The sequence below is a fragment of the Bactrocera neohumeralis genome, unplaced genomic scaffold (assembly GCF_024586455.1).
Source record: "Bactrocera neohumeralis isolate Rockhampton unplaced genomic scaffold, APGP_CSIRO_Bneo_wtdbg2-racon-allhic-juicebox.fasta_v2 ctg623, whole genome shotgun sequence".
Lineage (NCBI taxonomy): Eukaryota > Metazoa > Arthropoda > Insecta > Diptera > Tephritidae > Bactrocera > Bactrocera neohumeralis.
In genome coordinates, this window is record NW_026093103.1 from 35,473 (window position 1) to 62,856 (window position 27,384).

The 27,384-nt window shown below is 38.9% G+C and overlaps 1 protein-coding gene and 1 long non-coding RNA gene across 2 annotated transcripts in view; one reads left to right on the forward strand and one right to left on the reverse strand.

Moving 5' to 3' along the window:
- Positions 1 to 6,750, reverse strand: part of LOC126767418 (uncharacterized) — a 35,033-nt gene extending 28,283 nt beyond the window's left edge. Inside the window, 3 exon segments of the mRNA XM_050484942.1 lie at positions 5,711 to 6,002; positions 6,004 to 6,568; positions 6,729 to 6,750. Of these exon segments, the coding sequence (XP_050340899.1) occupies positions 5,711 to 6,002; positions 6,004 to 6,568; positions 6,729 to 6,750 (879 nt within the window).
- Positions 6,751 to 22,593: 15,843 nt separating this feature from the next.
- Positions 22,594 to 26,899, forward strand: LOC126767419 (uncharacterized). The gene is made up of 2 exons (XR_007669090.1): positions 22,594 to 22,683; positions 26,460 to 26,899. It is a non-coding gene; the product is annotated as an uncharacterized LOC126767419 (long non-coding RNA).
- The last annotated feature ends 485 nt before the right edge of the window (positions 26,900 to 27,384 follow it).

The following is a 27,384-nucleotide window of genomic DNA, read 5'->3' on the forward strand; positions in this document are numbered from 1 at the left end:
TATATTAACAAAAACAAATTAAAATATTTTTAAATGGCAGAAAATTAACAACGCATAGTTTGCTATCCATTTTTCCAATATTCTTAACTTTTTTGCACACTTTTATTTCACTTTTTTTTAATAAATAAACAAATTTCACTATCAGCTGTCTAAATGCACAAGTCTGCCCTCTGTCACCATAAAATTGCAATGCGAATTCTGGTCTACAGGCTCGAATTTCAAGCTTTTTTCAACAATTAATAAAAACGAAGCACTAGATATTTTTACTATCCGTCTTTTTATCATTTGTTTATTAAACTTAGAAGCGTACACAAAATAAATTTCAAAAAAACAATATCTGTTTTCATCGAGTTATGCGACCTTGAAGAATAGGGGGGGAAAAAGAGGCCGTGTCCTCATCGCCATGCCATTTCTACCCTTGTCGTCATCTGAAAAAAACAATGACAGATTCTTAATGAGTACGAATGTCGCTGTCATGAAGTAGCAAAACTAAAAAAAATGTTTTTCATAAAATGGCGGCTACTCAAAAAACAAGCAGATTTTTTCACTAACTTTTCAATTTTGTCGATTTTTTGAAAAATATTTTAAATTTCAAATTTTTATTTTTTGTTACTTCTAGTGATAGAGATATATTTAAAGAATTTTCCTGCCAAATTTCAAATAAATCGACTGATTAGAACTTGAGATATTGTGGCTACCGCATCAAAAAAAAGGAGTTTTGAGAAAAACGCGTTTAAAGTTTTACGTTATACGATATTCGCTCAACCGGTCTGGTTGCCACGTCACTAAAATTACTATAACTTTGAAACTAATTTGAGTTTTGAATAATCCTTTTAGGGAGATATTTTTGAACATCAAAACTATCGAATTATGAAAAAAATTTTGATTTTTTCAAATTTCTAGATTAGAATATCCCCTTAAGGCGCATTAATTTTGCTCGTCTATCAGGGCTATTATATACATATAAATGATCATGGTGACGAAAAAAGTCTTGTATTATAATAAGTTTATTGTATATATCTCCTAAGCCAGTAAAGCTACAACAACCAAATTCACTCAGCATAATTACTAGAAAAACTCCTACCTATAGTGTGAAAACGGACAAAATTGGATGAAAACCCCGTTTACTCCTCATATAACGGTACTGTTCAAAACTACTTCTTCTTCTTCTTAATTGGCGTAGACACCGCTTACGCGATTATAGCCGAGTTAACAACAGCGCGCCAATCGTTTCTTCTTTTCGCTACGTGGCGCCAATTGGATATTCCAAGCGAAGCCAGTTCCTTCTCTTCTTGGTCCTTCCAACGGAGTGGAAGTCTTCCTCTTCCTCTGCTTCCCCCGCCGGGTACTGCGTCGAATACTTTCAGAGCTGGAGTGTTTTCGTCCATTCGGACAACATGACCTAGCCGGCGTAGCCTCTGTCTTTTAATTCGCTGAACTATGTCAATGTCGTCGTATATCTCTACTATTAAATGCGCGATAAATCAATAACTAAATGCGCCAAAGACGCAAAAATTTTCCGTTGGGATGGTATGACAAGGCTTTATAGGGACTGAGGTAAAAATTGGACGATGGGCGTGCCACCGCCTACTTTTGGGCGAAATGCTATATCTCAGAACCCGTCTGACCGATTTCGATAAAATTTAGTATGTATTACTTCCCATATAGCACAATTTTAAATTCCACTTGAATTGCATAAAGGGATTCAACTTTGCACGAATAATGCCTTTAGTATATGTCTCTTTATGACCAAAAAATTTTCAAATCCTAACAAAATTGTTCAAGACCCTACGTTCCGAATATACGGATCCCAGTACCTATATTCGACTTTGATCGAATATAGCGGTCAATGTGTGAGATATATAATTGAAATTCAGGGATAGTACTTCTGACAATGCTATGTTGGTATGTACTTCCCTGAGCCCTCATATACCTAATATAGAGATATATATAGGCCAATATTTGAGTTATCTTAATAAAAACAAGTAAGGAAGGGCTAAGTTCGGGTGTCACCGAACATTTTATACTCTCGCATGATAAAGTGATAATCGAGATTTCATTATCCGTTATTTACATATTTTTCAAATACCGTATTTGTGTAAAGTTTTATTCCGCTATCATCATTGGTTCCTAATGTATGTATTATACAGAGAAGGCATCAGATGGAATTCAAAATAGCGTTATATTGGAAGAAGGCGTGTTTGTGAACCGATTTCACCCATATTTCGTATATGTCATCAGGGTGTTAAGAAAATATTATGTACCGAATTTCATTGAAATCGGTCTAGTAGTTCCTGAGATATGGGTTTTGGTCCATAAGTGGGCGACGCCACGCCCATTTTCAATTTTTAAAAAAAGCCTGGGTGCAACTTCCTTCTGCCATTCCTTCCGTAAAATTTAGTGTTTTTGACGTTTTTTGTTAGTCGGTTAACGCACTTTTAGTGATTTTCAACATAACCTTTGTATGGGAGGTGGGCGTGGTTATTATCCGATTTCTTCCATTTTTGAACTGTATATGGAAATGCCTGAAAGAAACGACTCTGTAGAGTTTGGTTGACATAGCTGTAGTAGTTTTCGAGATTTGTTCAAAAAACTTAGTGAGGGGCGGGACCACGCCCACTTTTCTAAAAAAATTACATCCAAATATGCCCCTCCCTAATGTGATCCTTTGTGCTAAATTTCACTTTAATATCTTAATTTAAGGCTTAGTTATGACACTTTATAGGTCATCTTCGAACTTAACCTTCTTATGGAGCCAAGGAATACGTGTACCAAGTTTCATCATGATATCTCAATTTTTACTCAAGTTACAGCTTGCACGGACGGACGGACAGACGGACGGACAGACGGACGGACGGACAGACAGACATCCGGATTTCGACTCTACTCGTCACGCTGATCACTTTTGTATATATAACCCTATATCTGACTCTTTTAGTTTTAGGACTTACAAACATCCGTTATGTGAACAAAACTATGACACTTTCCTTAGCAACATTGTTGCGAGAGTATAATTACAGGGAATGTTTTACTCATAATAGTGTGTCTTGGGCCTAAAATAGAAAAATTTGAGCGAAAACTTGACTTACCCTTCGTATTACTAATACCAGGATTTTCGAATACCCGGTTGACTGTACTCTATATGATAAGTTTTTTAGTATGTAGCGTGTTAATAGTATATGGTATTGGAAAAAAAAGATAAAATCGGTTCGATACTACCCCAACTGCCATATGCTATCAGTAACTGTCAGCATAGGAGTTATATATAGTACAATATGTATACGGGGTATTCCATACCAAATCGACCACTTTTGATCCCAACCCCTTTAGATTTTGCTGAAACTTATCCATCCTTTCCTTCATTTAAAAAAAAAATTGTCAAATTTTCAAAAATAAAAAAAAAAAATAGAAAAAAATCGGCCCCCTCCGGGATTAGCAGGGATAGTTGTCAAATTAATTGTAGTTTTTTTTGAGGAAAAAACAAAAAAAAAACCAAAAATGGCGAACTTTCAAAAAATGGCGAACTTCCAAAAAAAATGACGATTTTACTTAAAAAAACCGATTATTTTATATAATTGATCGTGTTAAATTTTTTTCGTGCATTTTTTCGAAAAGTTCATTCAAAAACAAAAATTAAAAAAAAAACGGTCCCCAAAAGTCAATTTCTACAAAAGTATGGCTATTTGAAAATAAAAAGCCTTTTTTTGAAAATTTCATAATTATTTTTGATGTTGGACAAAAATTTTGAAAAAATTCTCAAAAATGCTTTTCAAAGGGTAGAAAAAGATGGATGGGTTTCAGCAAAATCTAAAGGGGTCGGGTTCAAAAGTGGTCGATTTACATAAAATTGCTTGGATTTCGATCCTCAGGTTGACGTTTTACACCATAAAGTATTTCCCTGGCTTTGATTATTGTAAGTTACAAGAGTATAATATTTTCGGGTCCACCAGAACTTAGCCCTTCCTTACTTGTTGTCAGTTGCATTTTGGAACTTAATAAAGTAAAACTTAACTTGTATAATACTGTTCACAATTTTTTATGTAATGTATAGTTATTTCTTTACAGTCCATACCCAATAATTACCAATTTATCATATCTGAAAGTTGTCCGTGGGAAGGCGTGGTGTACCAAAATCTAAGCCACAAACGGTCAACATTTGGCCTTGTGTGTTATTTATCGCCATAAAAAATTTCAATTTAATTAGAAATTTAACTTCATTTGGAAATAAGAATTATGTGAAATCTTATGATAACCAAGCTCACTCCCATATAATGGTTTGGTTAAAAGCAACTAAAAGTGCGGTAAATCAATAACTATCATATGAGCCCCTTAAAGCACAAGTGATATAACTCCACTTTTTCTTCTGTCGAGATATTAAAGGGTTTGCTAAAAGTTGTATATAAAAATCAATATTGAACTTTTGGACTACTTTTTTCAATAAAACTTCAGAAAAAGGTCTTATTTAACTTAAATTGATGTTTTTGAAACTTTTTGTCCATTAACTCTTGTTTTATCGAGTACCGAAAATTAATTATACCATTTGTGCTGTAAATGGTTTTAAGATTTCATTTAATTTATAAATAGTTTGAAATCTGTTTCGTTTTCTCATCTAATTTTTCATGTATTATCAATAAAACTTAAATTGATTTCATTATTGACAGTATAACAAGTGAAAAAATATTTTTTTATTCATCGTCACTTTCTTGAGATTCTTCCTGAAGTGGGCCAACATCTTCAGCAGTCTCACTAGTAACAAGCCCCTCGAAATAATTGTGGTGTTCTGGAGGGATGTATGGCAGCAAGTCCATCGTATCTTTCCTCTTTTCTTTTGAAATAGGCCGAGCTCTTGTGTACAGCTTACCCTGATCAATGATGCAAACATTAACTGGTCGTCCTTTTTTTCCTGCTGGCTTGAAATCCAATGTTGAAAACGGCATATTTTCAGATAGAGTTTCCCTTAAAAGGATTTTAAATGGCTCACTTTTTGTGTAGCGTATCCATTGCATTTGCAGCCACGATACTGGTTGGCCTTCACAGTCTTTTTTTCTTTTGGTGATTTTTTTTAGCATGTTTTCGACTGACAAAAAATTATCGATCGACATAACTGTCACATGAAAGGCACTCTTTTTCCTTGACAACGCAATAGTTCTATACCAGTCGTCAGGTGTAAATATTTGTTGCGACTTACCAAAATTTTCAATAGATGCAAAGTCACAGTCATTGGGGAGGAATGAATGTCCACTTTCCATCATTTCTACATTATTGTCTGGACTTTGGACATATTTCATCAACGTCATAGCGATTTTCCAGTTACGGTTTTGACCTGTGCATGTGTCGCTATACATAACCACATGTTCGGCTGCTGTCGCTCTAAATTTTATGTGTTAAATTAAACACGATGAAATTTCTTGTGAACCTTTAGAACCATTTACTTCGTCCCAACAATACATGAACCCCATTTTCGTTGAAAGTTAATGGCAACCTAAATTGTATACGTACATATTACATGTGTAGTAGGCCTGTTGAGACACCAATTTCGGGAAAGGCAGGGACTTCTCCAAATCAAAAGAGAATGCATAGTAGCTGTCATTGTTAGCACTTTTTTCAGCATCCGCCTTCATGGAATCGCGAGCTTGTTCTGCCGCCGTAAATGAAGTTTATGGTCCTGCTTGAGCTTTCTCTTTTCTTCTTCATCTGTTGAGTATTTTACTTTATTAGAAAAAATATCACACTTGACGCAAGTGTCTTTATGTGAAGCGTGAAATTGCTGATTGAACTCGTTATTAAAAGTTCTTCGATATATATGCTCCCTAACAGACTGAAGGCCTTGGCTTTCAACGTGCTCCTTGTACAGATTGTACATAAGTCGTATATTTAAGTTCTTGGCTAAATATTTCCTATTTGGGTTGTGTTTTCTTGTGTAGTGAGATTCGTATGAAGGAAAAGCTGAAATATGGGTTCTTACTTGTGCCATTTGTTCATCGGAGGTTTTGTTACCAGGCACCCCGTTTATGGTCCCCTGGAGGATAGCCCATTTTGACCTTCTCCAAAGCTCGTGCCATTCTTCCATTTGAGATTTTCAATGTTTCTAAGAAGTACCTCTTGCAAACCTGTTTGGTTTCCCCAGCAACATTATGATAGAACCTATTTGAACTTATTCGATTCTTCTCAGCGGTGGTTGGCCGACGACGTACCGGTAATATTGGTTTCAAAAGAGCACAAATGAGTGCATTTTGGGCAGAGAATGTCCCTATTTTCCAAAATGCTTCGAATATTTTTTTTAGTTCTTCTTCTGTTATTTTGTTAAAACACTTTTCGGTGCATTTACAATCGAGATTGCTAAATTGCTTCTCTGGAATTGGCTTTCCCTTTCTAGTGACGTAAGAGTCTCCCGAATTTCGCTTCCTTTTCCTTTCTTCTCGCTTCCGTTCCTCTCTCTGCCTTTTCCGGGCTCTCTTTGGCCTTCCTTCTGCATTTTCCTCTGCTTCACCACTTTCATGAGGACTGGGTATCCCTTCCACATCAGCAGCTGCTTCATTGTCCTCTATGGAGCCGGGATAACCAACGGCTGAAACCAAAGTTTACGTTCAATTATTTGAGAAAGTATAAACATTACGACATGAATTAGCATTTTCGATTAAGCACCAAATTGGGTTTTACAACAACAACAAACGAATGAAGAAATTTTGCCATTTTTCAGCTTAACACTTAATACTTAATTTCACTACTGTTATCTTCACCTGAGTCCATCTAAAGAAATTATTACAAAACAAGTAAGGAAGGGCTAAGTTCGGGTGTAACCGAACATTTTATACTCTCGCATGATAAAGTGATAATCGAGATTTCATTATCTGTCATTTACATATTTTTCAAATACCGTATTTTTGTAAAGTTTTATTCCGCTATCATCATTGGTTCCTGTATATATTATTGTATTGGTTAATGTATATATTATACAGAGAAGGCATCAGATGGAATTCAAAATAGCGTTATATTGGAAGAAGACGTGGTTGTGAACCGATTTCACCCATATTTCGTACATGTCATCAGGGCGACACCACGCCCATTTTCAATTTTTAAAAAAGCCTGGGTGTAGCTTCTTTCTGCCATTTCGTCCGCAAAATTTAGTGTTTCTGACGTTTTTTGTTAGTCGGTTAACGCACTTTTAGTGATTTTCAACATAACCTTTGTATGGGAGATGGGCGTGGTTATTATCGGATTTCTTCCATTTTTGAACTGTATATGGAAATGCCTGAAGGAAACGACTCTATTAAGTTTGGTTGACATATCTATAGTAGTTTCCGAGATATGTGCAAAAAACTTAGTAGGGGGCGGGGCCACGCCCACTTTTCCAAAAAAATTACGTCCAAATATGCTCCTTCCTAATGCGATCCTGCGTGCCTTTAATATCTTTATTTATGGCTTATGACACTTTATAGGTTTTCGGTTTTCGCCATTTTGTGGGCGTGGCAGTGGGCCGATTTTGCCCATCTTCGAACTTAACCTTCTTATGGAGCCAGGAAATACGTGTACCAAGTTTCATCATGATATCTCAATTTTTACTCAAGTTACAGCTTGCACGGACGGACGGAAGGACAGACGGACGGACAGACGGACGGACGGACAGACAGACATCCGGATTTCAACTCTACTCGTCACGCTGATCACTTTGGTATATATAACCCTATATCTCACTCTTTTAGTTGTAGGACTTACAAACAACCGTTATGTGAACAAAACTATAATACTCTCCTTAGCCACTTTGTTGCGAGAGTGTAAAAACACTGAGAATAAGTCTTTCTCCCATGAAATTCACTGCACGAATGGTGAATTTGTCAATTATACCACTTGTGCTGTCAACGAATAGGCGGCAGCATTCACTGAAATAGTAATTTCTGCTTTTTGTGAGGTTGCTATGGGAACTAGAAGCTACCACGTTATTGCATTAAATAGAACACATTTTCCTCAATACAGTACCAAAGCTAACTCAAAAAAAAAAAAAATTGAGTTATACCACTTGTGCTTTAAAGGGCTCATATAGTAAATGCGTCAAATAGATTAAATTTACATATAAGTCAGACTAAAACGATGGGCGTAGCACTGCCTACATCTTGGTGAAAATCCACACCTCAAGACCTGCTGGACCGATATCGACTAAATTTGAGATGTAATGTTATCTTAACATTATTATGTTCTAATGAAAAATGAGCGAAATCGGATTACAATTAAGCACATTTCATGTATACCACAACCTTAAATTCTATCTGATTTTTTATTTTTCAGTATAAAAACCAAGCACCAATAATTACTAAGGGTTAAAATTTTGCACAAATACTACCTTTAACTATTCAAGTCCCCTGAAAAATATAAATGTGTGCCCCAGAGCCTTTGGCTGACTTTTACGGAAAATATCGGTCAATGAGTGAGATATATTAATGAAATTAATAGATAATCCTGTCTGTAGGTCAAAAAAAGGTTGAAATGAATAAACATTTCCCTTAGCTCCGATATACCTAATAGAATGTTTCTCGAACTTCTGGTGTGGTGGTGGAAAGCTTGCTCTAGTCCCCATATAACTAATATCAGGATCTTCGAACTTCTTATTTATTATTGATGGTATGTTAGGTACCTTAAAGAAAATCAGAAAAAATAGATAGTGTTGGGGTCAATAAAAATACTTATAAAACAAACTGGAATTATGACCTGATATGAATATGTATGAATACATCGTTATAAAATAACAAATATCATCATAAATATTCACGATTCCGTGAAATAATTTATGTTGAACTCTTTCACAACATTTGTATACTCTTGCAACCAGTTGCTACAAAGTATTACAGTTTTGTTCACCTAACGGTTGTACGTATTACCTAAGAACATCCCTTTGAAGGCGAGCTAAAGTGAGTAAGCGAAACACACCCTTCACAGTTGTGCGCTGTGTTTGGGAGCCGCCACGCAAAAACAACCGTACCAATGAAAAAGACAAAACAGCCTCGAATGAGATACCCCCCTTTTGATGACGACCATGGCAAAAGAAATAAGGACTACGATTTGAGGGCATGTACCTGGAATATCCGGTCCCTTAAGTGGGAAAGTGTCGCGGCCCAGCTGGTTGATGTTCTCGTGAAAATAAAGGCTGACATCACCGCCGTCCAATAAATGTGATGGACGGCGCAAGGACTGAGGCGAGTAGGTCCTTGTGGCATTTACTACAGTGGTCATATAAAGGAGCGCAAATTTGGTGTGGGATTCGTTGTAGGAGAGAGACTCCGTCGCCGAGTACTATCATTCACTCCGGTGTTTAAACGTCTAGCCAGGAAGGTATCTTTGGCACTACAGTCGGTACATTCAGCCTGCACGAGGAAACATCCCCAAATGGATCGCGACTGATCGACTTCGCCGGGGCCCGAAATATGGTTATCCGTAGTACTAGATTCCAGTATATGAAATGCATCAAGCTACCTGGCTGTCTCCGGATCGAAAAGCCACCAACCAGATCGATCATGTTGTGATAAACGGAAGACACGTCTCCAGCGTTCTAGACGTGCGTAGGCTCCGAGGTCCTAACATCGACTCGGACCACTATCTTGTTGCAGCCAAGATTCGCACCCGCCTCTGTGTAGCAAAGAACGCACCTCAACAAACACAAGGAAGGTTCGACGTCGAAAAGCTGCAATCATAACAGATAGCCGAACGATTTTTTACTCGACTTGCACTCCTGCTTTCTGAGAGCACTCGTCAACAACTCGGTATAAGGGAACTGTGGGACGGCATTTCAAACTCCTTACGTATAGCTGCAACCGAAACCATTGGTTTTCGGAAAGTGCAAAAGAACAGCTGGTACAACGAGGAGTGCTGTGTCGCAGCGGAGAGAAAACAGGCTTCCTACCTCGCAACGTTACGATCGACCACTGCACGTGCGGGATGGGATAGATACCGGGAGTTGAAGAGGGAAGCGAGACGCATTTGCAGACAGAAAAAGAAAGAGGCCGAAATGGGTGAGTATGAAGAGCTTGTTAAGCTGCCCGACAGTGGTAACGCTCGAAAATTCTACGAAAAAGGCGGCGGATTACAGAAGGTTTCAAGACCGGAGCATAGTCTTGTAGAACCCCCAAGGGTAATCCAGTAACCAATGCCCAGAGCATACTTAAATTATGGAGGGAACACTTTTCTAGCCTGCTGAATAGCAGTGAAAGTGCAACGCCAGGAGAAGGCGAACCCGATTCCCCAATCGATGACGATGGAGCAGACGTTCCATTACCCGACCATGAAGAAGTTCGAATAGCAATTGCCCGCCTGAAGAACAACAAAGCAGCGGGCCGATGGATTGCCGGCCGAGCTATTCAAACACGACGGCGAAGAACTGATAAGGAGCATGCATCAGCTTCTTTGTAAAATATGGTCGGACGAAAGCATGCCCAAAAATTGGAATTTAAGTCTGCTATGCCCAAACCATAAAAATGGAGACCCCACAAACTGCGCCAACTACTGCGGGTTAAGCCTCCCCAACATCGCGTATAAAGTTCCATCGAGCGTATTGTGCGAAAGATTAAAGCCCACCGTCAACAAACTGAGTGGACCTTATCAGTGTGACTTTAGACCTGGCAAATCAACAACTGACCAGATATTCACCATACGCCAAATTTTGGAAAAGACGCGTGAAAAGAGAATCGACACACGCCACCTCTCCGTCGATTTCAAAGCTGCTTTCGACAGCACGAAAAGGAGCTGCCTTAATGCCGCGATGTCTGAATTTGGTATCAAAACCGCAAAACTAATATGGCTGTGTAAACTGACGTTGAGCAACACGAAAACCTCTGTCAGGATCGGGAAGGACCTCTTCGAGCCGTTCGCTACCAAACGTGGTTTCAGAAAAGTCGACGCCCTATCGTGCGACTTCTTCAATCTGCTGCTGGAGAAAATAATTCGAGCTGCAGAACTTAATGGAGCAGGTACAATCTTTTATAAAAGTGTACAGCTGCTGGCGTATGCCGATGATATTGATATCATCGGCATCAACACCCGAGTTAAGTGTGTAGAGCCAAAATTAAATATAAACACAAAGTTGTTATAATTAACTGCACTCTACTTTATTGGTCCTTCTGAACTTAACTGAAAATGTGAATATCACTACACTTTATAATAATAAAAATTGTTAAGCTGTTATACTGTAACATATTGTTTATTTGTTTGAGTACATTATTTGCATATGCAGAATTTACTGGTCAGTGCTCGAAAAGTAATCTAAACAATAATAAAGTGAACGACCCTTATGCAAGCAAATTGCGTAAGTGTCGTTCTGTACATAAATTGAGTAAGTGTCGCTACAAAGTAATTAGCGACAATAATAAGGACTGCTGTTTATGCTTAATCGGCATGTTTCATTTTTGATTGTTTATATTTTCGTGCATTGGTTTTTTAATTATGAAGGCTAAGCTTTAGCTGTGGTTTTGCTGTTGGAGCTGCCGTCGTTGTTACTGACGTAACTCCCGCGCCGTTAGTTCTGCTTTCTCCAGAAAGACGAAATATCTCCTGTCATCAAACAAACAGTCGTCGCAATCGCGACTTGGCGCTCGCGTAATTGCTGGCAGTCATAACTTTGAAGTTGTAGATAATTTCGTCAATTTAGAAACCAGCATAAACACCACCAACAATGTCAGCCTGAAAACCACCGCAGGATAACTCTTGCCAACAGGTGCTACTTCGGGCTGAGTAAGCAATATAGAAGTTAAGTCCTCTATCGACGAACAAAAGCCAAACTCTATAAGTCACTCATAATTCCCGTCTTGCTATATGGTGCAGAGGCTTGGACGATGACAGCATCTGATGAGTCGACGTTGCGAGTTTTCGAGAGAAAAGTTCTGCGAAAGATTTATGGTCCTTTGCGCGTTGGCCACGGCGAATATCGCATTCGATGGAACGATGAGCTGTACGAGATATACGACGACATCGACATAGTTCAGCGAATAAAAAGACAGCGGCTACGCTGGCTAGGTCATGTTCTCCGGATGGACGAAAACACTCCAGCTCTGAAAGTATTCGACGCAGTACCTGCCGGGGGAAGCAGAGGAAGAGGAAGACCTCCACTGCTTTGGAAGGACCAAGTGGAGAAGGACCTGGCTTCGCTTGGAATATCCAATTGGCGCCACGTGGCGAAAAGAAGAAACGACTGGCGCGCTGTTGTTAACTCGGCTATAATCGCGTAAGCGGTGTCTACGTCAATTAAGAAGAAAAAGAAGAGTTCCTTTATTGAACGTTTCGAATATATTGAGCATATCCTTTCCTGATAACAATCAGGAAATCTCTGTGCCTCTATATACCTAATACAACGATTTTCGAACTTCCAATTAATTTTACGCAACATAATATATAATGGTCAATATGCATGTGCGTTATCTTAGTGAAAACGGAAACAAAAGAGAGTGTTTTACTGATAACAATGTTTCTTTGCGCCTAAAATAGACAAAATCTTCTGAAAACTTGCCCTTGTCTCGATATACTAATATCACTATTTTCGAAGATTGGGCTCACTTTACTCCATACACCGTACATTGTTGAGAGTGTATAAGTGCCTTAAGGGGGTATTCTCATGTAATCACTTCGAAAGATCGATTTTTATACTCTCGCAACAAAGTTGCTAAGGAGAGTATTATAGTTTTGTTCACATAACGGTTGCTTGTAAGTCCTACAACTAAAAGAGTCAGATATAGGGTTATATATACCAAAGTGATCAGGGTGACGAGTAGAGTCCGTCCGTCCGTCCGTGCAAGCTGCAACTTGAGTAAAAATTGAGATATCATGATGAAACTTGGTACACGTATTTCTTGGCTCCATAAGAAGGTTAAGTTCGAAGATGGGCAAAATTGGCTCACTGCCACGCCCACAAAATGGCGGAAACCGAAAACCTATAAAGTGTCATAACTAAGCCATAAATAAAGATATTAAAGTGAAATTTGTCAAAGGATCGCTTTAGGGAGGGGCATATTTGGACGTAATTTTTTTGGAAAAGTGGGCGTGGCCCCGCCCCCTACTATGTTTCTTGTACGTATCTGGGAAACTACTATGGCCATGTCAACCAAACTCTATAGAGTCGTTTCCTTCAGGCATTTCCATATACAGTTCAAAAATGGAAGAAATCGGATAATAACCACGCCCACCTCCCATACAAAGGTTATGTTGAAAATCACTAAAACTGCGTTAACCGACTAACAAAAAACGTCAGGAACACTAAATTTTACGGAAGAAGTGGCAGAAGGAAGTTGCACCCAGGCTTTTTTTAAAAATTGCAAATGGGCGTGGCGCCATATCTCAGGAACTACTTCACCGATTTCAAATTCGGTATATAATATTTTCTTAACACCCTGATGACATGTACGAAATATGGGTGAAATTGGTTCACAACCACGCCTTCTTCCAATATAACGCTATTTTGAATTCCATCTGACGCCTTCTCTGTATAATATATGTATATGTACATTAGGAAATGAAAATACAATTCAATACTCAAAATACACAAATTAATCTAATCTAATTAATTTTACTACAAAATAAAAAAAATTTGTAAATTATTATCACTTTATCATGCGAGAGTATAAAATGTTCAGTGACACCCGAACTTAGCCCTTCCTTACTTGTTTTCTTTATATTTTGACAGTAAAACCTATTGAAAACATGCTGTGAAAAATTCAGACCGAAATTCATAGTATTTGATAAGTTACAGCTCACAGTCGCCGACGTGTCGTAAGCGACTGTCTACCAGGCGCCATAACAAGTCTGCAGCTGCTACGTTTCTAAACGCATTTTTCTCGAATCATCATTTTCTGAAACTGTCATGGTCTTAAAAAAAATTATTCAACCGATTGCTTTAAAATTTACATATGTTTTTCTACTCATTTATGGTTATCGTCCCTACTAGAATTGTTTATTTTCGAAAATATTTTCATATATTTTTAAAACGATTTTTAACGAAAAAAAAACGATTTTCGTGTCTTTTTTTTGAAGTTCGACTTTTTTGTAATGAAATTGATTATATTTGGTAAGGACGATAGCCGCAGAACTACTGAATATTAATCCATTCGATTCTTTTATTTCAGATAACATGAACAGCCGCTATCACCATGACAAGTGAACTACTTTTTTTTGTTGCGGACTACTTTGATTTAAAGTAGTAAAGTAAAAATATATTAAAAATGTAAAAAACGAAAAAAAAATTTTTATGTACATTTCAAAATACAAATAAAAATACATTAAAAAATTAAAATGATTGAATTTTGTTGTCGCATAAAAAAATGTCCTAAAAAGTGGTAAAATGTATGCGTTAACATGAGAGTACCCCCTTAATGAAACCCCGGAATTACAGCCTAATACCTAATTCACAAATTTCAAGCTTCCTATTGGCCTTATACCATATACATACTTATAAGAGTTATCTCTATTTATCATTATCCTATAAATATTTGTTTTTTTAACAAGCTTAATGAGGAATTGTTCTTCAGTGTATGAAATTCATAAATTTACTTGACAATATGTTCTTAAGTATACCTGAGCTATGTCCAAATTAATGTTTGGTTTTTGTTAGTTATAACTGTTCTATATGTATATATTTTTATGTCATTGCATTGAGCTTAAATTGTACATTCAAAAGATCCCGTTACATTTGCCTCCACTGTCTTTTCTAAGACGCATTTTAATCTTTTTTTCTGAAAAAAAGCTGTTTATTAAAATAGTAGTGATTGCCGTTAGGAGCCGATACACTAAGATTTGATTAGATAGTTGAGATATAGTAAATAAATGTAGTTAAGTGATTTTTAAATTTCCTGACTTAAGACCAACTGAAAAAAGACGCTGCCCGGTAAGCCGATCAGTCTGAGTCACTCTCGCTTTCAGAATTTTGTTGGTTTGACACTTATTAATCGGTGGCGATTCACCCCATCACAGAAACTTAACTTTGGGCAGATGTACACATTTAAACTAAACCCTTCATCTCTGCTTCTTCGATTGGATACTGCTTACTGAAACATTTGCAGCTAACCTTCATATCAGGAGGCCGTTCAGCCATCCGCTGACCCCAGAATAGCCGAGCTGAGCTTTAGTACATGGGTCTTCTTATTTTGAAATTAATTATTGATTAAGTCGTTAGAGAGGCTCATACAACTAACCCAAATATAAGCTGGAATATCAAAATACTTCAATTTGTGGGCCTTACAATGGGAAGCGAAAACACGAATCAGCGATGGCATGCTTTACTGAAAGCCTTCTGGTCAGTTGGATATTGTACCGCTAAACTCAGGATGTAGAAGCATCTTTGAAAATATTGGTCGTGTTTCTGTTATAGACATAACATTTGCAAGTAAATCTTTGATCGAACGACAGAGTTGTATGATATGCATGCGGCCAGTGACCATTTCGCTATCATGGTAGATGGAGGCAATCACTCTCTAAGCCATAGAAGAAGTGCGCATATAAAAAAGGTGTAGGCTATGGGGTGGAAAGAAGATAAAATGGATGAATCCATTTTTAAAATAATGTTTAACGTAGATATACCGCAAACAGAAGATGCAAGTCAAAGCAAAGCTGCTAGTAGGACACATTTTCAAGGCCGAATAAAGAACGTTAGGAAGCAAGACAAAAAAGTCTAAACAATCAAAGCACGGACTAAAATAGTATAAATTGAGCATTGACTCAAATAAGGTGTACCGAGCGTGCGGTATGAATTGTGCATAGCGTCACTATTTTCACTACTCAGCGTCCAAACTTGTCTTCGACCAACAGTCCCATGTTACATAGTGCTGATGTGCCTATTCCAAAACCTCCAACTCGATTTGTATATCTGATAAAGAAATTCTGTTAATTATTGTTAAGTGGCCCTACGAGTCACGCGTGATCTGTTAAAAAGTTCTAGTGGAAAAAGTACCTCCACTTGCAACACCCGTCATATACACTTTTTTCATTTCTGACCATTCATAACTTTTTTCGCTATCACTGATATCTTTCATATTTTATTTTCCTTAGTCTGGACACATTATATTTGTAAAATTTTTATACATTTATATAATTTCACTGCACTTAGGTTTGTATGATTAAACACTTTCTTTTTTATTATGTTTTTTGACCACTGTAACGTTTTTATTTTTATAATTGTCCGCATCACCAATATAGATAGAAATTGTTATGTATATACAAGTATAAATGATTTGGACAAGTTGAAATCCGGGTGACCGTCCGGGTTTTCGGTTCGTACGTCAGCGCAAGCTGTAGCTTGAGTAAAAATTTATAAATTGATAAACTCCTTTGGCAAAAAAAAGGGAGTAATTGGATCACTGTCACGTACCGAACCATCGAAAAGCGAAAACATACATACGTATACAGTGTCATAGCTAAGTACTTCTTCTCTTCTTAATTGGCGTAGACATCGCTTACGCGATTATAGCCGAGTTAACAACAGCGCGCCAGTCGTTTCTTCTTTTCGCCACGTGGCGCCAATTGGATATTCCAAGCGAAGCCAGGTCCTTCTACACGTAGTCGTTTCAACGGAGTGGAGGTCTTCCTCTTCCTCTGCTTCCCCCGGCGGGTACTGCGTCGAATACTTTCAGAGCTGGAGTGTTGTCGTCCATCCGGAGAACATGACCTAGCCAGCGTAGCCGCTGTCTTTTTATTCGCTGAACTATGTCGATGTCGTCGTATATCTCGTACAGCTCATCGTTCCATCGAATGCGTTATTCGCCGTGGCCAACGCGCAAAGGACCATAAATCTTTCGCAGAACTTTTCTCTCGAAAACTCGCAACGTCGACTCATCAGATATTGTCATCGTCCAAGCCTCTGCACCATATAGCAAGACGGGAATTATGAGTGACTTATAGAGTTTGGCTTTTGTTCGTCGATAGAGGACTTTACTTCTATATTGCTTTCTCAGTCCGAAGTAGCACCTGTTGGCAAGAGTTATCCTGCGGTGGTTTTCAGGCTGACATTGTTGGTGGTGTTTATGCTGGTTTCTAAATAGACGAAATTATCTACAACTTCAAAGTTATGACTGCCAGCAATTACGCGAGCGCCAAGTCGCGAGTGCGACGACTGTTTGTTTGATGACGGGAGATATTTCGTCTTGCTGGAGAAAGCAGAACTAACGGCGCGGGAGTTACGTCAGTAACAACGACGGCAGCTCCAACTCCAAAACCATAGCTAAGGCTTAGCCTTCATACTTAAAAAAACCAAGGCACGAAAATATAAACAATCAGAAGTAAGACATGCCGATTAAGCATAAAAAGCAGTCCTTATTATTGTCGCTAATTACTTTGTAGCGACACTTACTCAATTTATGTACAGAACGACACTTACGCAATTTGCTTGCATAAGGGTCGTTCACTTTATTATTGTTTAGATTACTTTTCGAGCACTGACCAGTAAATTCTGCATATGCAAATAATGTACTCAAACAAATAAACAATATGTTACAGTATAACAGCTTAACAATTTTTATTATTATAAAGAGTAGTGATATTAACATTTTCAGTTAAGTTCAGAAGAACCAATAAAGTAGAGTGCAGTTAATTATAACAACTTTGTGTTATATTTAATTTTGGCTTTACACACTTAACTCGGGTGTTGATGCCGATGATATCAATATCATCGGCATACGCCAGCAGCTGTACACTCTTATAAAAGATTGTACCTGCTCCATTAAGTTCTGCAGCTCGAATTATTTTCTCCAGCAGCAGATTGAAGAAGTCGCAAGATAGGGCGTCGACTTGTCTGAAACCACGTTTGGTAGCAAACGGCTCTCAGAGGTCCTTTCCGATCCTGATAGAGGTTTTCGTGTTGCTCAACGTCAGCTTACATAGCCGTATTAGTTTTGCGGGGATACCAAATTCAGACATCGCGGCATAAAGGCAGCTCCTTTTCGTGCTGTCGAAAGCCGCTTTGAAATCGACGAAGAGGTGGTGTGTGATGTGTGATTCTTCTTTCACGAGTCTTTTCCAAGATTTGGCGCATGGTGAATATCTGGTCGGTTGTTGATTTTCCAGGTCTAAAGCCACACTGATAAGGTCTAATCAGTTTGTTGACGGTGGACTTTAATCTTTCACAAAATACGCTCGATAGAACCTTATACGCGATGCTGAGGAGGCTTATCCCACGGTAGTTGGCGCAAATTGTGGGGTCTCCTTTTTTATGGTTTGGGCATAGCACACTTAAATTCCAATCGTTGGGCATGCATTCGTCCGACCATATTTTGCAAAGAAGCTGATGCATGCTCCTTATCAGTTCTTCGCCGCCGTGTTTGAATAGCTCGGCCGGCAATCCGTCGGCCCCTGCCGCTTTGTTGTTCTTCAGGCGGGCAATTGCTATTCGAACTTCTTCATGGTCGGGTAATGGAACGTCTGCTCTATCGTCATCGATTGGGGAATCGGCGATTCAGCGGGCTGGAGAAGTGTTCCCTCCATAATTTAACTATGCTCTGGGCATTGGTTACTAGATTACCCTTGGGGGTTCTGCAAGAGTGTGCTCCGGTCTTGAAACCTTCTTTAATCTGCCGCCTTTTTTCGTAGAATTTTCGAGCATTACCACTGTCGGTCAGCTCACGCATTTCGGCCTCTTTCTTTTTCTGTCTGCAAATGCGTCTCGCTTCCCTCTTCAACTCTCGGTATCTATCCCATCCCGCATGTGTAGTGGTCGATCGTAACGTTGCGAGGTAGGAGCCTGTTTTCTCTCCGCTGCGAGACGGCACTCCTCGTCGTACCAGCTGTTCTTTTGCACTTTCCGAAAACCAATGGTTTCGGTTGCAGCTGTACGTAAGGAGTTTGAAATGGCATCCCACAGTTCCCTTATACCGAGTTGTTGACGAGTGCTCTCAGAGAGCAGGAGTGGAAGCCGAATAGAAAATCGTTCGGCTGTCTGTTGTGATTGCAGCTTCTCGTCGTCGAACCGTCTTTGGGTTTGGTGGCGTGCGTTTTTTGCTGCACAGAGGCGGGTGCGAATCTTAGCTGCAACAAGATAGTGGTCTGAGTCGATGTTAGGACCTCGGAGCGCACACACATCTAAAACACTGGAGACGTGTCTTCCATCTATCGATGGTCACAACGTCCTTCTCTTTTGTCGGGGCGTGGGCGCGAATCAGCGATGTGTTGAAGAACCTCGCTTTGATGCGTATTGTGGCTAGACGTTCATTCACTGGAGTGAATGATGGGGCTCGGCGACGGAGTCTCTCTCCCACAACGAATGCAACACCAAACTTGCGCTCCTTTATATGGCCACTGTAGTAAATGTCACAAGGACCTACTCGTCGCTGTCCTTGTCCCGTTCATCGCATTTCTTGGACGGCGGTTATGTCAGCCTTCATTTCGCGAGGACATCAACCAGTTGGGCAGCGGCACCTTCCCAATTAAGGGTATGGACATTCCAGGTGCATGCCCTTATATCGTAGTCCTTATTTCGTTTGCCATGGTCGTCATCAAAAGGGGGGTCTCTCATCCGAGGCTGTTTTGTCTTTTTCATTGGTACTGATTTTTACGTGGCGGGTCCCAAACCCAGCGCACAACCCTATGCAGGGGATGTTTCGCTTTCTCACTTTAGCTCGCCTTCAAACGGATGTACCTAGGCTACCCAGAGAGTACTTGGTCAAAGACCGGAAGTCGTGAGCTGCTTGAGCCATATGTAAAATAATCGTTTCTGGCCACTCCCAAGTGAATGGCGATCAGAGAACTTTCCTCACTTGCGTGAGCTTCTACACATGACTCCATCCTCCAGCTAAGCACTTAATTAAGATATAAAACTGTAATTTGTACAAGAAATCGGGACGCCGCCCTCTATTAAGTTTTATGTACATATATCCTAAACCACCTACAGCTACTACAACCAAATTCTCCTAGCAGTAATATTATAAGAACTCATACCGACTGTGTGAAAATAGATGAAGTCTGAGGATAACCCCGTTCACTCTCCATATAACGGTACTGTTACTACTTCTTAAAGCTAAAAAATCAATAAGTAAATCAATAAGTAAATAAGTCAGAGACATTAAATTTTACCGCGAGATGATATAACACTTTTAGGTGAAAACACATATATAAAGATCCACCCCAGCGAGTTACAGGAAATGGGCGATATCAAACTACGGCCATGCCTACTTCCCATATATAGTAAAACAACTTTAAATTCTCTATGATTATAACGGTGCTTAGAATGAATAAATTCGGGTTAAAACTCGCCCTAGACCCCAAATAACTAACAAGTCCTATGTACCTGAAGGTACTTCTCTGGCTTTAATCCTTGCAAATTGCAAGAATATGAAATGTTCGGTTATACCCGAACTTAGCTCTTCGGAGAAGGGGATCGAATATACAATACATATTAAAACAAGTAAGGAAGGGCTTAGTTCGGGTGTCAGCGAACATTTTATACTCTCGCACGATAAAGTGATAATCGAGATTTCATTATCCGTCATTTACATATTTTTCAAATACCGTATTTGTGTAAAGTTTTATTCCGCTGTCATCATTGGTTCCTAATGTATATACTCGTATTATACATACAGAAAAGGCATCAGATGGAATTCAAAATAGCTTTATATTGGAAGAAGGCGTGGTTGTGAACCGATTTCACCCATATTTCGTACATGTCATCAGGGTGTTAAGAAAATATATAACGTACCGAATTTCATTGAAATCGGTTGAATAGTTCCCGAGATATGGTTTTTGGTCCATAAGTGGGCGGCGGCACGCCCATTTGCAATTTTTAAAAAAAGCCTGGGTGCAACTTCCTTCTGCCACTTCTTCCGTAAAATTTAGTGTTCCTGACGTTTTTTGTTAGTCGGTTAACGCAGTTTTAGTGATTTTCAACATAACCTTTGTATGGGAGGTGGGCGTGGTTATTATCCGATTTCTTCCATTTTTGAACTGTATATGGAAATGCCTGAAGGAAACGACTCTATAGAGTTTGGTTGACATGGCCATAGTAGTTTCCCAGATACGTACAAGAAACATAGTAGGGGGCGGGGCCACGCCCACTTTTCCAAAAAAATTACGTCCAAATATGCCCCTCCCTAAAGCGATCCTTTGACAAATTTCACTTTAATATCTTTATTTATGGCTTAGTTATGACACTTTATAGGTTTTCGGTTTTCGCCATTTTGTGGGCGTGTCAGTGGGCCGATTTTGCCCATCTTAGAACTTGGCCTTCTTATGGAGCCAAGAAATACGTGTACCAAGTTTCATCATGATATCTCAATTTTTACTCAAGTTACAGCTTGCACGGACGAACGGACGGACAGACGGACGGACGGACAGACAGACATCCGGATTTCAACTCCACTCGTCACTCTGGTCACTTTGGTGTATATAACCCTATATCTGACTCTTTTAGTTTTAGGACGTACAAACAACCGTTATGTGGACAAAACTATAATACTCTCCTTAGCCACTTTATTGCGAGAGTATAATTTTTCCGGTATGAAGTGAGCGTTATGACACAAATGTGTTGGTAGGGAACATTTGTTGTGATCGATAATTTAATTTTTAGTGTTAATTTCTTTTCAGTTTGGTTGACTTGACATCTGTCAAAATTGTTCAATAACATTACGGTCATTGAACAAACAACATCACATTTTTTCATTCTGTTGAAAATGTTAAAATTTGTACCGAAACACAAATTGCTAGAAGGATGGTCAAAGTGTAAAAAGCAATAGTCAATATTCTAAATTAATTTGTTTTACTTTCCAATTCAAAATGAGTATTTAATTTTTATAAAAAGGCGATCATTTCATACCGATTTTTGAGGACTTTAATCACCGCTTCGGCCGCACATTGTTGAAAGTGCCATCGGTGTCGAGAATTCCTTGCTTATAAGAGAATAATTTTTCATGATCGGGCAAAGCAGTGTCGACCGCCTTGCTAAAGGCATGCTGAGCCCTTAACAGTTTATCCATCGGTATTATGTACCTCTGTACAGATCAATGAGTCTCTCCAACGTTTTCAATAGAAATTAGGATAGGCTAATGGGCCTAGAACCCTTGATACCGACATGGAATCTCTTTGCGGGATTTAGTTTAATTGAAACTTAAACCTGCCAACCTGGTGCATGATACCTTGAACGTTCATCGAAGTTGCATCATCAATCATCAGGACTTGAAAAGTTGAATGAATTCAGCTTTATGGTTCAACGGAAAGGGAGCATACAGAAGTGTTTCAACGACTCCTCACGGCTAACGATCCAATCACCAGCACCATTTTTAAGGTACTTCAGTAGAGTATTCACGACAGACCTCTACACTTTCTCTACACTTCTAAATTATTAGTGAAGGAGTCTAACACTCTCCATTTCACGATCTCGTCAAAGTCCTCCGCCCTGCTAGAAGTCATAAAAGTGGCGAAGTTTCCTATTATTAATTTCAAAATTATAATATATCACTTAATAAATATTTTCTATTCTGATCAAATATGTTATATCTTATAAATGTAGTACGCACGCATTTAAAGCACATTCACTAAGTTCGAAAAGAAATAACAATTTAATAATTATGTTTTCTATATAATTACAGTTCATTGCAACAATAACGGTATATTTGCTGGTGTTAATGCAGTTCAAGTTCACACTAAATTAAAAAAAAAACGGGTAATATATTAATTAACAAGAAAGAAAGGGTTAAGATAACTGAAAATTTACAAAACTCGCAATTTGTGAGGCTCAAGGTAATACGAGTATTATTGTATCTTATTAAATTATATTAATGTCATATACGCACTTGATTTCATTGTTACATTTTAGTTATTTATGGTACACTAATATCAATCTTATTAACTTAATTGTGATAAACATACCATATGAAAACTCAATGAAAGAGAGATAAAGTCAACCAGAGTTACGGAAATTATAAAGTATGAGAGTTTTGTAGTAATTGGTCTATCCTTAGTTATAGGATTTCAATATGAGGTGGGCGGTGCCACGTTATAAAGTTATCTTTCCAGCCAGCAACATCGTTGACATCAACAAGCATTTGTGCAGACGGTTCTAACTTCTGATCATTGAAGAGAAAGACTCTCATGCTAGCTGTAATCGCTCTACTTTAGCCAAGAACGGCGATACCTTGAGGCATGCGTTTATCCGCCTGCCGTTGTTCTTTGCTCGAAAATCGGCAATCTCTGCCGGAAATCACCTGCCGGTGATACGGTCACACCACCCATCAAGATTCGATTGTCTTGCACGCCACAATGCAGTGCTTCAATTGACATTGTGCATTCGTTCCACACGAACAATTTGCATCATTGCAATAGAGCACAGCGACTACTACTTTTGCTGGTGTTGCAAGTGTGCCTTTCTTCATTTCTTTCATGTTCAGCGGGAGCTTGAATACTAAGTGTGCGGTTCTACCACCATTCCGGAGGACGCATTAGCCAGCGCCACCATCTTGTCTTTGCGCAAATGAGCAATCAGCAAGTTGAAAAAAAAAAAAAATTTCCGGTGCCCCCGGTGTGTTCAAAAAAGAAGATCCATTGCACGCTATCTACACGGATTGTTATTAAATAGAAAAGTTGCCTTTGCTCCGGTAGTAGCAGAGACTCTGTTTGGTTGAGGTTGAGGTTGTGAGGCAGTCATACTGCAATAGGACAGTAATTTTTGTATCATCACAAAAATTGTATCCTCAATAAGGTTCAGCGCATCTTTAAAAATTACTACACTGTTGGCTAGTGTTATCTCTTGGTATCGGCAAGCAATGTCTTCTCAGAAAGCGTTTGTATACTTGTCCCACATTGCCGGGGAAGTAGCTTTTTCCTGCACATCTACTATATGATTTTAAGTGCTTGAAAACTGGTCAGCAGCAACAGTACATAAGAACACTGTCAGTTCGTTATGTGTACGGTAAAAAATTCTACGCTGGGCATCTGAGGCTTTAACACCAGGCAAAGCGTTGACGGCACGTGACGGTTCCATTTTTTTCGTGACGTATTCTACGTGTAATACTTCGGCACTTTCACATAAAACAACGTCCGAGCAAACTCGTCTTCCTTCCATAGGAGGAGAAAGAGAGTGGTATTAGTTGGTGCTGCAACTCGGTCTCGCAGGTTTTCCTCTTTAAAACACTTGGACTCATAGTTTGGGAGGTGCACAGCAAGATAGGTCACTGTCGGGAGCCGAAACATTTAGAGCTTATCCTTTGGGTCGACCGTAGCGTTACTCTTCTTTCACACGGTGAAAATGGCCTGGTCACTGCCTTTATATTTATATCTCATGCTGTCATGTTGTTTTTGTTCAGTATTGTTTAGCATTTTCTCATGGTAAAACTTACGCCTGAACAACGTTCACTAATCGTTCGACTTTACTTTGAAAATTCACGTTCTGTAAAGAACCTGAAGAGATTCAAGAGCTGTCATTTCATAAAAAAAACAATGGTTTGGTTTGATTTGTGGGATGCTGCAATTATCAGCCTATATTTCTTCAAAAATGATCTCAGTATGAACTTAACCGTCATCGGTGAATGTTACCGCACCTTGATAAAAGACTATTTGATGCCAAAAATTACAGCTCATCTCGGAATTTGGTAAATATCTGGTCGGTTGTTGATTAACCAGGTCTAAAGCCGCACTGATAAGGTCTAATCAGTTTGTTGACGGTGGGCTTTAATCTTTCACAAAATACGCTCGATAGAACCTTATATGCGATGTTGAGGAGGCTAATCCCACGGTGGTTGGCGCAAATTGTGGGGTCTCCCTTTTTATGGTTTCGGCATAGCAAACTTAAATTCCAATCATTGGGCATGCTTTCGTCCGACCATATTTTACAAAGAAGCTGATGCATGCTCCTTATCCGTTCTTCGCCGCCGTGTTTGAATAGCTCAGCCGGCAATCCATCGGCCCGCTGCTTTGTTGTTCTTCAGACGGGTAATTGTTATTCCAACTTCTTCAGGGTCGGGCAATGGAACGTCTGTGCCATCGTCATCGGTTGGGAAATCGGGTTCGCCTTCTCCTGGCGTTGTCCGTTCCCTCCATAATTTAACTATGCTCTGGGCATCGGTCACCAGATCACCTTTGGGTGTTCCACAAGAGTATGCTTCAGTCTTGAAACCTTGAAAACCGTCTGTTAACCACTGCTGGAATATAGTACTACAGATAACCATATTTTGAGCTTCGGCGAAGTCGATCAGTCGCGATCCATTTGGGGATGTTACGTCGTGCAGACTGAATTTACCGACCGTAGTGCCAAAGATACCTTCTTTGCCCACACTGTCGTTAAAGTCCCCAAGCACGGTTTTGATATCGCGGCGGGGGCAGCTCTCATAGGTGCGCTCCAAGCGCTCATAGAAGGCATCTTTGGTCACATCGTCCTTCTCTTCCGTCGGGGCGTGGGCGCAGAGCAGCGATGTGTTGAAGAACTTCGCTTTGATGCGGATTATGGCTAGACGTTTATCCACCGGACTCAATGATAGTACTCGCCGATGGAGTCTCTCTCCCACCACGAATCCCACACCAAGTTTGTGCTCCTTTATATGGCCACTGTAGTATATGCCACAAGGACCTACTCATCTGAGTCCTTGTCCCGTCTATGCGGCAGGTCCCAAAGCCAGCGCACAACTCTGCCGTTAAACGGATGTTCTAAGGCTACCCAGACGATTCTTGGTCAGAGACCGGAAGTCTTGAGCTGCTTGAGGCATATGTAAAAGAATCGTTTCTGGCCACTCCCAAGTGAATGGCGATCAGAGAACTTTCCTCACTTGCGTGAATTCTACACATGACTCCATCCTCCTGCCTCCACCAGGTTGGTAAAAATGAAACAATAGAAGCGGGCGTACATAGTGAACAATGGATACGGCACCGCTAACCTTAAGGTTATCTCTCGAATTCCCCTAGAAATTTCAATCACATTGGATATGTGAGGTTACCCAACCTTTCCTATCATAAACTGGAAATGGGGGAATCATACAATAACAAAAAATTTCAAGTAGAGTATTTAAAGTATTTAATCACAACACCAGACATTTCCGAAAGCGGATTAAACCTTTATATACCAAATTTGGCATTTTTACCGTACATATCAGTCACTGTGTTACCTCTGGAAATTCTTGGTGAACATGTTATGACAGCAAACCGTTAAGCTCCATTTACTTAATATAAGTGTTTTCGAACTTCCGGTTGACTTCTGTCGCTCAATAAGTATTGAAAGTCAGAAAGAATATTTTTCTACTACAATTCTCACTACAGTTTACCCGGAACTAATCCGTTACACCCAAACTTAGCCATTTCTTACTTCTTGAATATAAAGTTTTGTTAACATCTGACAATATTTGGCCGCATTTGAGCCACATGAATTGTAAGAGTATAAAATGTTCGGTTACACTCAAACTTAACCCTTCCTTATTTGTTTTAACTAGATCGCAAATATATAGTATCTTACGTATGTAGTATATTCGAAATGAAACCAAAATTATAAGTTTAGTCACTACAAAAGGAAATAACAATATAACACTTATCAGTATATTTACAGTTCATTGCATCAATAACGGAGTATTTGCTGGTCGCCAGAAAGCTTTACTTATAATAAATATATATGTATATATGTATATTTATACATTTATGCATATGCGGGTATACTAAACTAAATAATTTAATTTAAGAGAAAGCACGGGTCAGTGGATATCACCAGAAAACCTGACTTATAACCAGAGCGGTATTTATATGCACGAAAATTGTTAAATCAAGTGGTTATAATATGACCAAAAAACGCAAAAATATGTATTCGAATATGCAAAAAACAAAATCAAAATATTCGAATAAGTATTTTAAATACGTTTTTCTTCTTTTCTTTTTAAATCTATAACTATATTATACAATGTAAACACAAATGTATTGTTCTTCTTGAAGGTTATTACGATTAGAATAAAATATTAAATGTTTAAAATAGTCAAATACAAAAGATTTTCGTTTTTATGTTAAGATGTTTGCCTATGCGGAAAAACTTCGTACGACTTCTGCAGATGGCACGGGGTAGTATGAAAATAGAGTCAGCCCCGTAGGAAAAAGTTCTTTTCTATATCTTTTTGCAAAATATCATGTAATCCCTTAAGAGGTTTATATCCCTTACTCCTTCCGAGGAAAGCATTAAGCTTTTCAAAATGCCTTATTTTCTAAAGTAGATGTCGAAGTTCGTAACTTTTTAGCAAGGCGGATAGATTATTTTTTTATATACTTTGGGTTTCAAGTCTTACAATAACATTTATAAGGCTATGGAAGTTCTGCTTTATATAGGCGAAGTCTGTAGTTAAGCGGTGTGACTGAAACCACTCCTGGGACAATTGAATGACCTCAACATCGTCGCTTTATGTCAATGAATCGACTACGCTTTTCAGCACATTGAAGTAATCAGATAAATAGGCAGCAGATTTTAACCGCGTACCCCAG